Source organism: Rhinatrema bivittatum, chromosome 6, assembly GCF_901001135.1.
Source record: "Rhinatrema bivittatum chromosome 6, aRhiBiv1.1, whole genome shotgun sequence".
NCBI lineage: Eukaryota > Metazoa > Chordata > Amphibia > Gymnophiona > Rhinatrematidae > Rhinatrema > Rhinatrema bivittatum.
In genome coordinates this window covers 285,472,863-285,488,588 of record NC_042620.1, presented here as the reverse complement: position 1 = coordinate 285,488,588, position 15,726 = coordinate 285,472,863, and the positions used below count along the sequence as shown (strand labels likewise).

Here is a 15,726-nt window from a genome sequence, read left to right as displayed (position 1 = left end):
CACATGTTTATTAACTCCTTCAAAAAAGTGAAGCAGATTTGTGAGGCAAGAATTGCCTTGGGTAAAGCCATGCTGACTTTGTTCCATTAAACCATGTCTTTCTATATGTTCTGTGATTTAGATGTTTAGAACACTTTCCACTATTTTTCCTGGCACTGAAGTCAGGCTAACCGGTCTGTAGTTTCCCGGATCACCCCGGAGCCCTTTTTAAATATTGGGGTTACATTAGCTATCCTCCAGTCTTCAGGTACAATGGATGATTTTAATGATAGGTTACAAATTTTTACTAATAGGTCTGAAATTTCATTTTTTAGTTCCTTCAGAACTCTGGGGTGTATACTATCCGGTCCAGGTGATTTACTACTCTTCAGTTTGTCAATCAGGTCTACCACATTTTCTAGGTTCACTGTGATTTGATTCAGTCCATCTGAATCATTACCCATGAAAACCTTCTCCATTACCCCTGTTCAAATGAGCTTCCTGTAGCCACCACTGGAACCATGAGCATACTCTCATCAGTAAGTGGAGGCAAATCAAATAGTCTTGAGACTGCGGATTCCAACAGGACCATAGTGAGCGTTGAAGTGGTTGCATATGTGCCCTTGCCCACTGCATTACCTCCAGGGTTGCCATCAAACAGAGAACTTGATGAGCATATCGTGCTCATCAACTGATGCACTTGGGACATCAACTTCCTTATCTGCATGGTCGGAAGGAAGACTTTGTCCTGCTTGGTGTCGACCCGGACTCCTAGATATTCCAAGGAGTGGGAAGGCTTAAGACTGCTTTTGTCCAGGTTTACAACCCAACCAAGTTCCTGAAGCAAGGAGGTCACCCTGTTGGTCACCCAGAAACTCTCTTCCATGGACTTGGCCTGGATCAACCAGTCATCCAAGTATGGGTGCACCAGGATTCCCTCTTTTCTCAATGCTGCTCCTACGACCACTATAATCCTGGAAAATGTTCTGGGGGCGGTGGCTAGGCCAAAGGGCAGAGCCTGGAACTGATAATGGTAACCCAGTACCGCAAAGCATAGGACATTTTGGTGTTCTTGACAGATTGGAATATGTAGGTAGGCTTTGGATAGGCCCAGGGAGGTTAAGAACTATCCCGATTGTACGGCCATTATCACAAAGCGAAGGTTTTCCATGCAGAAATGATTCACTCGATGTTGGTTGATGCTCTTGAGGTCCAGGATGGGGCAAAAGAAACCTTCCCTTCTTGTGTACGATGAAACAGATGGGATAACGCCCCAGGGCACAGGTAATGGGATTATAGCCCTCATCCTGAGGAGCCTCAGTCTCCACTGCCTGCTTCTTGTGCCAGGAGTGGCACAAGAAGCAGGCAGTTGTCCCAAGGAGTGCTGTGAATTTCCACACATATCCTTCTCATATGACCTCCAGTACCCATTTGTCCGAAGTGATCTCGACCCACCTCTGGTAGAACAGAGACAGTTGATCCCCTATCTCCTTGTTCCGAGGGTGAGTTGACAAATTTTCATTGGGGGTTTTGGGACAAACCTGAACCTGAGCCTGCCCCTCTCTCAGGCTGTCGACTACGAAAGGACTGAGACCTCCCAAAGGGCCAAGACCTTTGAAACATCTAGTTTCTGTAGGGGCAAAAGCATTGGGAGCCCTTGAATCGACCCCTCATAGGCGAGGGGCACTGTAACTGTTTTCTCTTATCTTCTGGTAGCCGGGAGATTCACCCCTTTTACTGGCCAGCTTTTCCAATTCGCTTCCAAAAAGGAGTGATCATTTAAAGGGCATCTTTGTAATATTTGCCTTGTAGGTTGTGTCTGCTGACCAATTCCGCAGCCACAGCTGTCTTCTAGCCACCATCGAGGTCACTCCTGTGGCCGAAGTACAGACTAGATCAGAGCCAGTGTCAGGTAAAAAAGCGGCAGTGGGTTCCACAATCACTCTGGAATTTACCCCAGAGTCACACACCTCCTGGGAGAGGAGTAGCCACAAACAAGCTACCAGGGCACGACCAGAAGCAATCTGTAAGGTTACTGCTACTGCGTCAAAGGCCTGTTTAAGAATGGACTCCTTCGCCTATCGTGCACATCCTTTAAGGCCACTCCTCCCTCCACTGGGATAATTGTTCACTTAGAGACAGATCCAGTGGGTATAGAGCTTCTAACGCTCGATCCCCCCTTTAAAACTTGCTACTGGGGCATCCCATTCCAAGAAAACTCCTGGATAGCTTCTAGTACTGGAAAGTAGCAAGAAGCTTTCTGTAAGGAAATCAGAATGGGTTCTTCTTTGGTTCCATCATAGAGTCCGCCCCAGGAAATCACAGCATCCTCAGGGTCTGGGAAACCAGGACCGGCAAGTTGTCTAAATGGAAAAACCATAACATGGTCCAATATGGTTCTAAACCAGGGGGAATTTCCCCATCTTCCAAGGAATCTGTATCCTTCTCTTTGTTCGTGCTATCCGGCCCCCTGTCAGAAATACCCTTGGTGAGGCAAGGTATGCCTCGAGGTCTGTCGATAGGACTGGGAGAGGGAGGGCTTACCGGCTGATGTTCTGTCTGGAGAGGGGCAAATGAAGTAGCAGATTTTGCATCTATGAAGGCTTGAAGTCCCTGGAAAAATTCCGCCCAAGAGAAAGCAGCCGGGTCCATGCCTAGCCCAGGAGTTACTGGGGTAAGTGTTCCTGAATTTCCCTCTCCCATGGATGACCCAGGGGTACTCATATCCGGGGTACTTCCAGTTAAAGCTGTGGCTAACCCACCTTCTGATTGGGAGGCGCCGGGCTTAGCAAAGTCTGGGGAGGCCAGTTCTCCTTGGGCTTCCTCAGAGTGCTGACATAAGTTGGAATCCAGGTCAGACTGTGAAGCCTTAATATAACAAGCAGCGCAGAAAGAAAGGCGCTTATGTTTCTTGGCTGCCGGAACCATTGGCGGCAGTAACTGTGTGTTCTATTTGTTCATGCTTAAAATTTATGCGCACAGATTTTGGGCATCTAGGCGGGATGCAGCGTGGTGCACACATAGCCCGTGAGACCAGCTTTACCGTATTCTGTGCTTAGTAGGTTGTGCGCGTATCTACACGCACAGAGCCAACGCATTGCACGTACCAACGTTCTATGGAGGGCAATACGGCACGCATAAAGATGCGCGCAAGTTGGCATCGCTGCGGCCTACCGCACAGTGTGCTGACCAAGCCTAAAGTAAGGCCTAGCCCATTAGGGGACCACTCAACCCACTTGGAAGCCCACTTCCCCTTACCCCAACAGGATCGGGAACAATGTTGGTACGGCTCGCCGAGCTAGGAGACTAGAGGAAGTCTCAAAACCCCTCCAAATGTCTCTGAATTGGGAGGTAAGTCATCTTCTTTCTTTTTTTTTTTTTTATACTTACCTGGGCTCATCGCTTACTGGCTGAGTACAGAGATGGTCTCCGGCTGTGGGGGGAGAGAGCTTTGGCAGTTACTGCCACGCTCGGCTTCCTGCACCCACCTTAAGCAGCAAAGTCCACGCCGGGAACTGGCTACCGGACCAAGGCACACTTCTGAGGGATCTGAGACATTGCCTCAGGAATTCTCAACTGGGGGAGGGACCTTTAGGTATCACCACAGGACAGTGGGGCTCAATTTTTTCTCCAATTTAAATGTAGAATTTCTCCTTCCAAAAAGTACAGCAATCCCCATAGGGAGAGGTATGTCCATGCTGGAGACGGAGAAATACTGAAGAGCTGAGGTGTATCTAGGGTGATGTCAGCTTTGAAATCTGACTCTGTCTCCATCTGCTGGCAGGGGAGCATAACCCATTGGTCCTGAGTCCATCTGGCTACACGCTAGGAAACATATTTTCTGAAACTGAACTAAACAATGTATACAGCACACATTTATAATAGTGTTTTACCCAGACCCTCCTGAATTGAAGGTGTATGTCGTTCACTTCAATCCATCATGAAGTTTCAGTTCAAGTGAGGAAAATGAGAAGCAAAACTTTAAAAAAGAAAACTGGTATGCATACCTATGTGCAGAATTTTATCAAATTTCAGAAAAAAACCCTTGTTATTGTTATGTTAGTGTTTCCACAGGGCTTAGGCGGCAAGACTATCTTTGAAAAGCCTCGGGTCACTCACAGCTTTCCCTGTGAAAAATTGATTTAATAAAGCTTCCTAGCACTAGGGTTGTCAACTGTCCTAATTTTTTTTTCAGACTTTATAGATTTTTGGGGCAGCATGCGGGAAAAAGAAGGGATAAAATGTTTGGAAATGTGCCAATTTTAGCCCTCCAGCTGCTGGTTAGCATCTGATCCTCTCCTGCAATTAGAAAATACAGCACGCATATTACTCTATATTCAATATGTATTAGGTACATTTATTTTGTGTCACTTACATAGATTTCAGGCCATGATTTAATTAGAGGATTAAACAATTTTACAAACAGTAGGGTTAGCACATGGGTTGGTAAAAGCAAACTTTTTTTTTTTGGAGTAAAGAAGTTTGAGACTTTGTGATAACGATACAAAATTCCAAAGGGGTAGAGACTCAGGAGAAACATCAGAAAATATTTCTGAACAGGAAAGATGGTGGATGCATAGAATTACCTCCCAGTGGAAGTGATAAAGGGAAAAACAACAGTTAAAAGAAAGCATGGGGCAAATGCAGAGGATCTAATTAATAGCAATGAAGTGAGGGGAAAATCAGAGATCAACTGGGGTCTATGGCACTGTAGCAGGAAGTAAACTGGGCAGACTAGATAGGTCTTCATTATTTATTATATTTTATGTTTGTTTTTCTAATGCTGAAGAGTGGCAATAAAAGTCACATGCACGTTAACTCCATCAACAAAGAAATTAAACAGCATTTCTAAGTGTTTGTAAATTCGACAGTCTGAAGTTGGCAACACTACCTACATAACTTGTATTTTCTGAAACTAGACAAAATCACTTGCAGGCCGATTCAATATAAAGTGCGGGAGAGCAGGCGCTCCATGTTGAGCGCCTGCTCTCCTGGGTGCGCAATTCTCTATTTAAATGAGGCTGGGCGCTAATAAGGAGGTGCTAGGGACAATAGCGCCTCCTTATTAGCGGAAGCAGCGGCTATCAGCAGGTCCGACAACCGACGCTTAACTTTACTGGTGTCTGTTTTCAAACCCACGGACAGATTTTAAGTTCTTTTTTTTTTTTATTTTTGGGACCTCCGACTTAATATCGCTATGATATTAAGTCAAAGGGTGTACAGTAGTGCATGGCTCAATGCGTGTTTTGGACGCGTGTCCATAACCCCTAATGCAAAACGGGGGTTAGCATATCCAAAATGGGCATCCAATCGCATGCCTAGGTAATAGCGCTCATCACATATAAATGCATGTTGATGAGGCTATTATCTATTCCCGGAGTGATTTGTAATTCCCACAAGAACTTCGGTATATAAAAATTAAAAATAAATAAATAAATAAAATTAATTCCCCTGATGCAAAAAAAAAAAAAAAGTGTGTCTGACGTGCACATTTTTACTTGCCAAAATCAACGCCTGCCCCGAGAAGGTGTTAATTTTGGAATAGCCCACAAAGTGTACAGAAAAGCTATGCACAGGTTAGGAAAATGGATGCTATAAAATTGAGCGACCCTTTTCCTAACCGGCTGACAGTCACCTCTCCCGGGTGCCCGCTGCCGAGGAGGTGCTAGGGGCGCGCAATTTCCCCTAGCGTCTCCTTTTACCGCAGCACCTGATTTAAATATTAAATCGGGCACCCGGGAGAGGTGGACTGGTGCATGTTAAGGGAGCATACGCTCAATCATGAGCGCCTGTTTTAACGCGCATCAATATTGCATCAGCCTGTATGTTTGCACACATTTTTCTGAGTAACCAGCAGCATGAGAAATTGCTGCTGCTGAGGGCATTTTCAGCATACATAAGCTCATATACTCAGAAATACAAGGAAGTTTTCAAGAAAATATATAAAGGATTATTGCACTACTTCAATTCAAAACTGACATTTCACAGTTAAGTTTGTAACTTACATGTCTTAGGGGGTTATTTTCTAAAGCTTTATTGCGTGCGTTAGGGCCATTTTCGCATGTGATATAATGCAAATTAGGGGGAAGGGAGGAGTCGGAGTCGGTGATGGCTTCATTGCCGGCGATAATGTTACTAACATTATCGTCGGCAGAATAGCACCACCTTTCACGGTGGCGCTATTTGGTGTGAAAGCCGGCAGCCAGCGCACTGCCGGGGTGCGAAGGCTGCAGGTTTTCGCAGGCTCACCCCCCCCCCTTGACTGCCCCCCGTTTTCACAGGATTCATCATTCTGTGAAGAATGATGAATCCAGGCCTTAATTTGATAAATTGTTGATTTTTGTACTTGGTATATGTTATATGTGTATATAGTTTAAATATTGTTTAAAAACAAACATCGTAAATGGCTTTCAGTTCAAAATTGACTTTTTGCATAGTTGGCCGTGTGAATCTTTATACAAAATTATGTGAACCTGCCATACAATTGTCACAGAACTTTGAAAAAATCTACCACAGGAAACCTGCTAACCCCCTTCAAATGCACCATCATCAAAGTATACAAATCACAGTATATTTGCTTCAGTTGAAGGGGGTTTAGAGTAACAAAACTCAACACAAAAATTGTATGCCGTTCATCCTATGCTACATTATTTGGTCTGCATTCAGAAAATCACTTGTGGCAAGATTCTTTATTGCTCAACTACCATTTTCACACGAGTAATGGGAATGGAGTCTGACAGCCATAGAACAACAGGACACCTACCCTCTTCTCTTTTTCCTGTGAGAAGGAAGGCATCTGCACAGGAAGGCGTCCAGCCACAATTTTTTTTTTTTTTAATTTCACATGATATGTATTTTAGGAATGGGTGATATTACTCAGTTTTGCTCCAATTCAGGGTAACCAAATTGTTCAGACACTACATTCAAAGAGCAAAGAGAGAGTGGGTCAGAGACAGAGTCACGGTAATCTGTAAGCTACTGCTGCTGCTTCTGTAATAAAAGCAATGTCTGCACAATAAGATGAATTTTCTGAAACTAAATGATGACTTCAAAGAGAGAGGAAGAATTCTCCCTAGTCAGATTTTAGTTTACTCATAACCTTCGTACATTAAAACATTACTACTGAAAAGTGGTGCAATTCCAGATATTTGTTCTAGTTCAAAAGGGAATAGGACAGGGAATTTTGAGAGAGAAAATATCTCATCATGTCCTGAAATCCACATTTGGTATAAATTCAGAGAGTTTCATTGTGGCAAGATGTCCAATTGTTCAGATGTAAACAGAAGGGATGAGTCTCAAACAGCCAGTAGTGGTTTATAGACCTCTGAAAACAGCTAGACACTTAACCCTTCTTTTCTTTATGAAAACAGTGGTCTGCACAATCAGACATTTTGCTACAAGTAATATTTCCTGAAACTTGACAAACTGAGTTTCAGGAATTGATAACAGCAATTCCTGCTGTAATTTATTTGATCCAAAACTCCCTTTAATTGGATCATCATTACTAAAAAGCTTTGTAGTTTCAAGAAGGGATGGAAGTTAGACAATTTGGATAAGGAAAAATGTTGCATCTATTTTTGAAATCTGTATTTCATGCAGTTTTAGAAAATATAAATAATGCATGCATGTCCCTGTTCAGCCTCTGAATTTATACAGACAAGAGAAAGCAGGTTATGAGCTGCTGTCTGACATCTACTGTCTATTTCTCTTATGGATAAAGTAGCCTTCCACTGGTTATATTTTCTAAAACTAGACAAAAGGAAAGTTTCAGAAATAGATGATTTGTTTACCCCCATGGTCACATTACCTATAATCTTCCTGGAAGTGGAACATTATTACTGAAAAATACTTCAGTTTCCAAAATTTCGACCACTTAGAAATTACAGGTAAATGTTACATGGCAGCTACGAGAGCTCTGCACCAAAGACAAGTATTGGTCATGCTAAAAAAAAAAAAAAAAACCTAAGATTTGCTTACATAAACGTGAATAAAGAATAATTACTGTGGTTTGGAAAAAACCCACAAACTTCCTTTGGCCACATAATCATCGGTGAGGTGGGATCAGCACAGTGCCAGCTCAGGGAACACTCAGATGGTAAATCCTAGCGTTTCTGAGGCCCTGGAGCCCTGCACTCACATCTCTCGGAGTCCTGATGAAGCGGATCCAGCAGCCGTGGTTCCTCCTCCTGTTTAATGTTCAGCGACACCACTGAGGTGATCACTGGGTGACCTGTCATAGAAAAGGATACCAGTACGTTGTGACATGGCTTTAATATTGATAGATTATTTCTTGCAGGGGGAAGGCCAAAGCTTGGATTTGACTACTCTGTGCTATGGTTGGAGTGGATGTGTTATACGCATGTCTTTATGCTTAAACATTGCGCAAGCTCATACTTTTTATTCCAGAAATGCTAAAAACACATGCAAGTTGGCAATTAAATGTATGTGTTGGTACTGAAAGTGGTGGTGGCTGCACATTATTAATAGCACATACAAAAACTCAGAGAGCGAGAACTTAACAGCTCTAGAGAAATCTATTACTAGACATGGAAGAACAAAAAGGCCCCAGTCCTAAAATCCTCATGACAAGGAAAGCAACATCCTAAAAAGAATGACTCATACCATACATACTACAGTACCAAAAACTAAAAGCAACAACAGCTAACAATTACAATGAGGATTAGTCATTCCATACCCTGCACAGCACTTATAAATCCTTGAGTTGCATTTTCAGGCCTGCATATACTCCACAGCAACTAGAAGGTACAACATAAACTGATCCTCAATTCAAAAACCTTTTAACATTTTTATCCATGGCTTATCCAGACAGCCAGGCTTAAACATTTCTCACCGCCACTCATCACATACTATATTGGTTTCCATGTCCTAGAAATCAGATGTGTTGTGTGCAGAAAGTAAAAAGTGTACTTATAAAGCTCAAAATACACCACCATTTAATGGCAAGTCAAAACAGATTTACAACATTCACTTTCATGTAGTTCTGCTTGCAATATTTATTTTCTATTTTTTTTTTTTTACAAAAATAAAAATAAAACAGTTTTAATATAAACCAACAGTAAATTTAATAACTATGCATATCTTTAAAAATCACCAATCTGTTAGCTTTGTTAAAGTGGCATATTCATTTGGCTTACCTCAGTCAGACTTCTATGCTTCTCTACAAATTAAACATTTTCTAAATTGCAAAGAAGTTAGAAAGGCTTTTTGATACTTGCCCTTCATTGGAAATCATACACAGTAAGTGTACATCCACCAAGGAAGGGGCTGGTTTCTAAAATAGATATCTCATTTAGAAGTAAGATAACTCAGAAATTTACCTTCAGAGCCATTTGAGAACAGAAGTACATATCAAATTTACTGAAGAACAATGGGAGACTATGGAACAAAATTACATACATCCTTAAAATCCTCAGTTATAACAGAAAATGACAACAAAATATGATGTAAACGGTACTAACTCTAACTCATTTCCATAAGACTTTTGTTGGAAAGGATGTGGGGATGAGGATCTATGGTCCATATTTGGTAAGGCTTAAGGATGTAAATCACTTCCCACTTAGACTACTGCAACTTGCGTTTCATGGGCTTCCTACTAAACCATCTTGCTCCACTGCAAACTGTTCATAATTCAGCTGCACGATTTATCTTCCTTTAATTGCTATGACCATGTAACTCAGGGGTGGCCAACTCCAGTCCTTGAGAGCCACAAACAGGCCAGGTTTTTCAAGATATCCACAAAGAAAAAATAAAGGCAAAAAGAACAAAAAATTCAAAGGATCCCAAAAAGAGGAACATGGGCAACAATACCTGGTGAAACTGAGGGTGATGAAGAAAGAAATCAGGAATGGAAAAAAAGGTCAAGCGGAAGAAAGGAATGCCAAAGAGATAAAGTGAGGTGACAAATCATTTTTCAGATATATCAGAGAAAAAATGGTATGTGAAATTGAAAGGTGACAAAGAGCAATGTGTAGAGAGAGATGAAGAAATGGCAGACATGTTAAACAAATAATATTAAATATTAAACAAATACTTCAATTTGGTGTTCACTAAAGACAACCCTGTGGAAGGACTGTTGCTGGTCGACAGGACCATAGATGGGGATGGGGTAGACAAAACTGTTTATAGAAGAGAATATATGGGAAGAGCTAGGTAAACAAAGTGGACAAGGCCAAGTACATCCCAGGATACTAAGAGAGCTCAGAGAAGTACTGGTAGGTCCGTTGAAAGTCCTGTTCAATAGATCCCTAGAAGCGGGAGTGGTGTTGTGAGACTGGAGAACAGCAGATTTGGTCACTCTTCATAAGAATGGTTGCATGGAGGAGACTGGAAACTACAGCCCTGTTAGCCTCACCTCAGTGGTGGGAAAAATAATGGAGACTCTGCTGAAGGAAAGGATAGTGAACTATCTACAATACAGTGGGCTGCTGGACCCGAGGCAGCATGGATTCACCAGGGGAAGGTCCAGTCAGACAAATCTGATTGACTTTTTTGGTTGAGTGACTAGAGAACTGGATCAAGGAAGAGTGCTCAATATAATTGACTTGGATTTTAACAAAACATTTGATTCGATCCTGCATAGGAGGTTCCATGAATATAATGAGCAGCCTGGGAATGAGCGCCTAGGTGGTGGTGGAGTGGATTGCAAACTGGTTGATCAACAGGAAACAACTTATAATGGTAAAGTGAACCTACTCTGAAAAGAGAACAGTCATAAGTGGAGTACCCTAGGGATCGATTTTAGATCCAGTTCTGTTCAATATCTTTGTGAGCGACATTGTGGAAGGAATAGAAGATAACGTTTGTCTATTTGCAGATGATACTGAGATCTGCGACAGAGTGGATACACCTGAAGGAGTAAAGAGAATGAAAAGCGATTTAAGAAAGCTTGACAAGTAGTTGAAGATTTGGCAGCTGGTAATCAATGCCAACAAGTGCAGACATTCTTCTGGGATGCGGTAATCCAAAAGAACTGTACATGATGGGTGTGAAAGACTAAGGTGCAAGGACTGGAAAAGGGATCTTGGGATGATACTGTCTAGCGATCTGAAGGTGGTGAAGCAATGTGACAAGGTGATAGCTAAAGTCAGAAAAATGCAGAGCTGCACAGAGAAAGGAATAACCAGTAAGAAAAAGGAGGTGATAATGCCTTTGTACAGGTCCTTGATGAGGTCTCACCTGAAGTACTATGTTTAGTTCTGGAGCCTTTATCTAAAAATATGCTTTATTGTATATACTGCGCTTATTACTTTTTCATTTTTACGCTTTTAATGCATTACTTTTACCTTTATTTATTTTAGCTTATTTTCAAATCTACCATACCCATTGTTATTTATCATTATAATTTGATACTGACATCAAAAGTTTTTCCTTCTCTTGTAACTATCTCTATACCATGTTACATTTGTACATTGTTTTTATAGTTATATGTAAAGCCCCTTCCGTTTGGGCATCTCACTGTTTTATGTAAACCGGAGTGATTTGTATCTGATACAAGAACCTCGGTATATAAAAATTAAAAATAAATAAATAAAATAAATAAAAAAGGATAGACACATGATGGAGGTGAGGTGGTCCAGAGTAGGGTGACCAAAATGGTATGGCGTCTGTATTGGAAGACTTACGAGAAGCTGAAGGATCTGAATATGTATACCCTGGAAAAGAAGAGATGCAGAGGAGATACGATACAGACCATCAGATACCTGAAAGGTGTTAATGAAGCACAAACTTTGAACCTTTTCCACTGGAAGGGAAACAGCAGAACTAGAGGTCACAAAATAAAACACCAGAGGTGACAACTAAGAACCAACATCAGGAAATACTTCTTCACAGAGAGGGTGATGGATGCCTGGCATGCCCTTCTGGAAGAGGTGGTGAGGATGAAAATTGTAAACAAATTCAAAAAGGCATAAGATAAACATTGTGGATCCCTAAAGGCTACAGGTGGGAAATGAAGAAAAGGGTGCATGGGAATAAACTGCATGGAGCAACAGTTTCTACCCTTATCAGAAAGCATGGGGATTACTAACCTTAACCAATTAGCTTTGATGCTTTTGACACAACTGCAATATTTCTCTCCGTTTCAATGGCAGGGGGAGAAAGGGGAATTTGATTCCACACATTAAGAAAGGTGGAAGGAAGGCAAAATGATTACCAGCATGGTTAAAAGGTGAGGCGAAAGAGGCTATTTTAGTCAAAAGAACATCCTTCAAAAATTGGCAGAAGGATCCATCTGAAGAAAATAGGAAAAAGTATTAGCTCTGTTAAGTGTAAAACATTGATAAGGCAGGCTAAGAGAGAATTTGAAATGAAATTGGCCGTAGAGGCAAAAACTCATAAAAACTTTTAAAAATATATCCGAAGAAAGAAACCTGTGATAGAGTTGGTTGGACCGTTCGATGACCGAAGGGTTAAAGGAGCTCTTAGGGAAGATAAGGCATTGCAGAAGGGCTAAATGAATTCTTTGCTTCTGAGTTTACTAATGAGGATTTTGGGGATACCAGTTCTGGAGATTGTTTTCAAGGGTGATTAGTCAGATAAACTGAAGCAAATCACTGTGAACACATTCAGCGTAGATTTACCCAAGGGAAGTCTTGCCTCACAAATCTGCTTCATTTTTTGAAGGCTTAATAAACATGTGGATAAAGGTGTACTGTGTACAATTCTGGTCACCGCATCTCAAAAAAGATATAATTGCGATGGAGAAGGTACAGAGAAGGGCGACCAAAATGATAAGGGGAATGGAACAACTCCCCTATGAGGAAAGACTAAAGAGGTTAGGACTTTTCAGCTTGGAGAAAAGACGACTGAGGGGGGATATGATAGAGGTGTTTAAAATCATGAGAGGTCTAGAACGGGTAGATGTGAATCGGTTATTTACTCTTTCGGATAATAGAAAGACTAGGGGGCACTCCATGAAGTTAGCATGGGGCACATTTAAAACTAATCGGAGAAAGTTCTTTTTTACTCAACGCACAATTAAACTCTGGAATTTGTTGCCAGAGAATGTGGTTCGTGCAGTTAATATAGCTGTGTTTAAAAAAGGATTGGATAAGTTCTTGGAGGAGAAGTCCATTACCTGCTATTAAGTTCACTTAGAGAATAGCCACTGCCATTAGCAATGGTAACATGGAATAGACTTAGTTTTTGGGTACTTGCCAGGTTCTTATGGCCTGGATTGGCCACTGTTGGAAACAGGATGCTGGGCTTGATGGACCCTTGGTCTGACCCAGTATGGCATTTTCTTATGTTCTTATGTTCTTAAGGTGAACCAGTAGATGCAGTGTATTTGGATTTTCAGAAGGCGTTTGACAAAGTCCCTCAGAGGCTTCTAAGAAAACTAAAAAGTCATAAGATAGGAGGCGATGTCTTTTTGTGGATTACAAACTGGTTAAAAGACAGGATTAAATGGTCAATTTTCTCGGTGGAAAAGGGTAAACAGTGGAGTGCCTCAGGGATCTGTACTTGGGACCAGTGCTTTTCAATAGATTTATAAATGATCTGGAAATAATACAACGAATGAAGTAATCAAATTTGCAGATGATGCAAAATTATTCAGAGTAGTTAAATCACAAGCGGATTGTGATAAATTGCAGGAGGACCTTGCGAGACTGGAAGATTGGGCATCCAAATGGCAGATGAAATTTAATATGGACAAGTGCAAGGTGATGCATATAGGGAAAAATAACCCTTGCTGTAGGTTACACGATGTTAGGTTCCATATTAGGAGTTACCACCCAGGAAAAAGATCCAGGCATCATAATGGATAATACATTAAAATCATTAGCTCAGTGTGCTGCAGCAGTCAAAAAAGCAAACAGAATGTTAGGAATTATTAGGAAGAGAATGGTGAATAAAATGGAAAATGTCATAATGTCTCTGTATCACACCATGGTGAAACCGCACCTTGAATACTGTGTACAATTCTGGTCGCCACATCTCAAAAAAGATATAGTTGCACTGGAGAAGGTACAGAGAATGATAAAAGGGGATGAACAGCTCCCCTATGAGGAAAGGCTAAAGAGGTTAGGGCTGTTCAGCTTGGAGAAGAGACAGCTGAGGGGGGTTATGATAGAGGTGTTTAAAATCATGAGAGGTCTAGAACAGATAGATCTGAATCAGTCGTTTACTCTTTCAGATAATAGAAGAACTAGGGGGCACTCCATGAAGTTAGCAAGTAGCACATTTAAAATTAATCGGAGAAAAGTCTTTTTTCATGCAACGCACAATTAAGCTCTGGAATTCATTGCCAGAGGATGTGGTTACAGCAGTTAGTGTAACTGCGTTTAAAAAAGGTTTGGATAAGTTCTTGAAGCAGAAGTCGATTAACTGCTATTATCAAATTGACTTAGGGAATAGCCACTGCTATTACTGGCATCAGAAGCATGGCATTTATTTAATGTTTGGGTACTTGCCTGGATTGGCCACTGTTGGAAACAGGATACTGGGCTTAATGGACCCTTGGTCTGACTAGTATGGCAATTTCTTATGTTCTTATGAATTCAGGCAACAGCCAATGCTGGGCTCCAAATTTTACGATCTGGGGTACTGATACACAGACAAAAGGGAAAAAAGCACAGGACTGCTTCTATGACCAAGTCCAAAAGCAAAGCATGTTCAAACAGTATTGTCTGAATTATCAAGAAGGCTGCTCACCCTGTAAAAATGCTAGCAAAAATGTTTGTTATGGTTTGACAGTTGCTTTTTTTTTTTTTTTTTAATATTGTAAATATTACTACCCTTAACATAAGGCTTAGGGGTAACCTGCACAGAGCAGCAGTTACTACCATAAGAAACTTGCTGGGCAGACTAGATGGCTCAGTTGGTCTTTTTCTGCTGTCATTACTATGAATATGCATGAGATATAATTGCATAAAATGGAAGCAGTGCATACAAATCTCTCTCATGCATAGTCATTGTGGATTTCTTGAAAACCTAGTCTGTTTGTGGGTCTTGAGGACTGGTTGTGGCCACCCTTGATGTATCTCCTTTTCTCAAGTCTCTACATTGACTCCCCATTTACTTTTGTATACAAGTTCATACCTTTGCATATACTCTGCAGCTCCTCATTACCTATCTTTCCTCTCTCTACAACTTTCCATGTACATGCTGTTCATCAGGCAAGTCACTTTTATCTGTTCTCTTCTCTTCCACTGCCAACTTCCAATCTTGCTGTGCAGTATGCCTAGACTAGATTTCCCAAGTCAGTATGTCATGCTCTCCTTCTCAAATCAAGTCTACAAACATTATTTATTTAGTTATTTTATATACTGTCATTCCAAGTGAAGATCACAACGGTTTACAAAAGTAACATTTGTCCTTTAGGTCATTACATTATGGTGTAACACATACTGGTTTAACACACTTTAGTAAGATACATTTTGGTATTACATATACTTCGGTAGGATACATATGTTGGTATGGCAGGTAGATTGGAGGAACTTAACAGGGTCATATGAACCAAGGATGATGTTCTTATATGTCTCAAACGAGGAAGGGGGCAATAGGTTAGTAGGATAGGGAATCTGTTTAGTAATTTACATGGTTGTAGGGGAATTGTCATGAGCTACATTGTTCTCTCGTTACTTGGTATTGTTTTCTTATTCATGTTATTAACTCAGTATTCAGATAGAGTTTAAGTTGTAAGTTCTTGTTGACACAGCATACTGACTGTATTTAAGTTAGATTATAAGCATTTTTTAAAAAGCCAAGTTTTTAGTTCACATTCAA

General features: G+C 41.1%; 1 protein-coding gene across 1 annotated transcript in view; it reads right to left on the bottom strand.

Moving 5' to 3' along the window:
- The window catches only part of LOC115094348, a 188,053-nt gene that overhangs the window by 60,779 nt on the left and 111,548 nt on the right, over window positions 1-15,726 (bottom strand). The window contains exon 10 of the mRNA XM_029607304.1: window positions 8,117-8,209. Coding sequence (XP_029463164.1) covers window positions 8,117-8,209 — 93 coding nt within the window. The remainder of the gene's footprint in view (window positions 1-8,116; window positions 8,210-15,726) is intronic.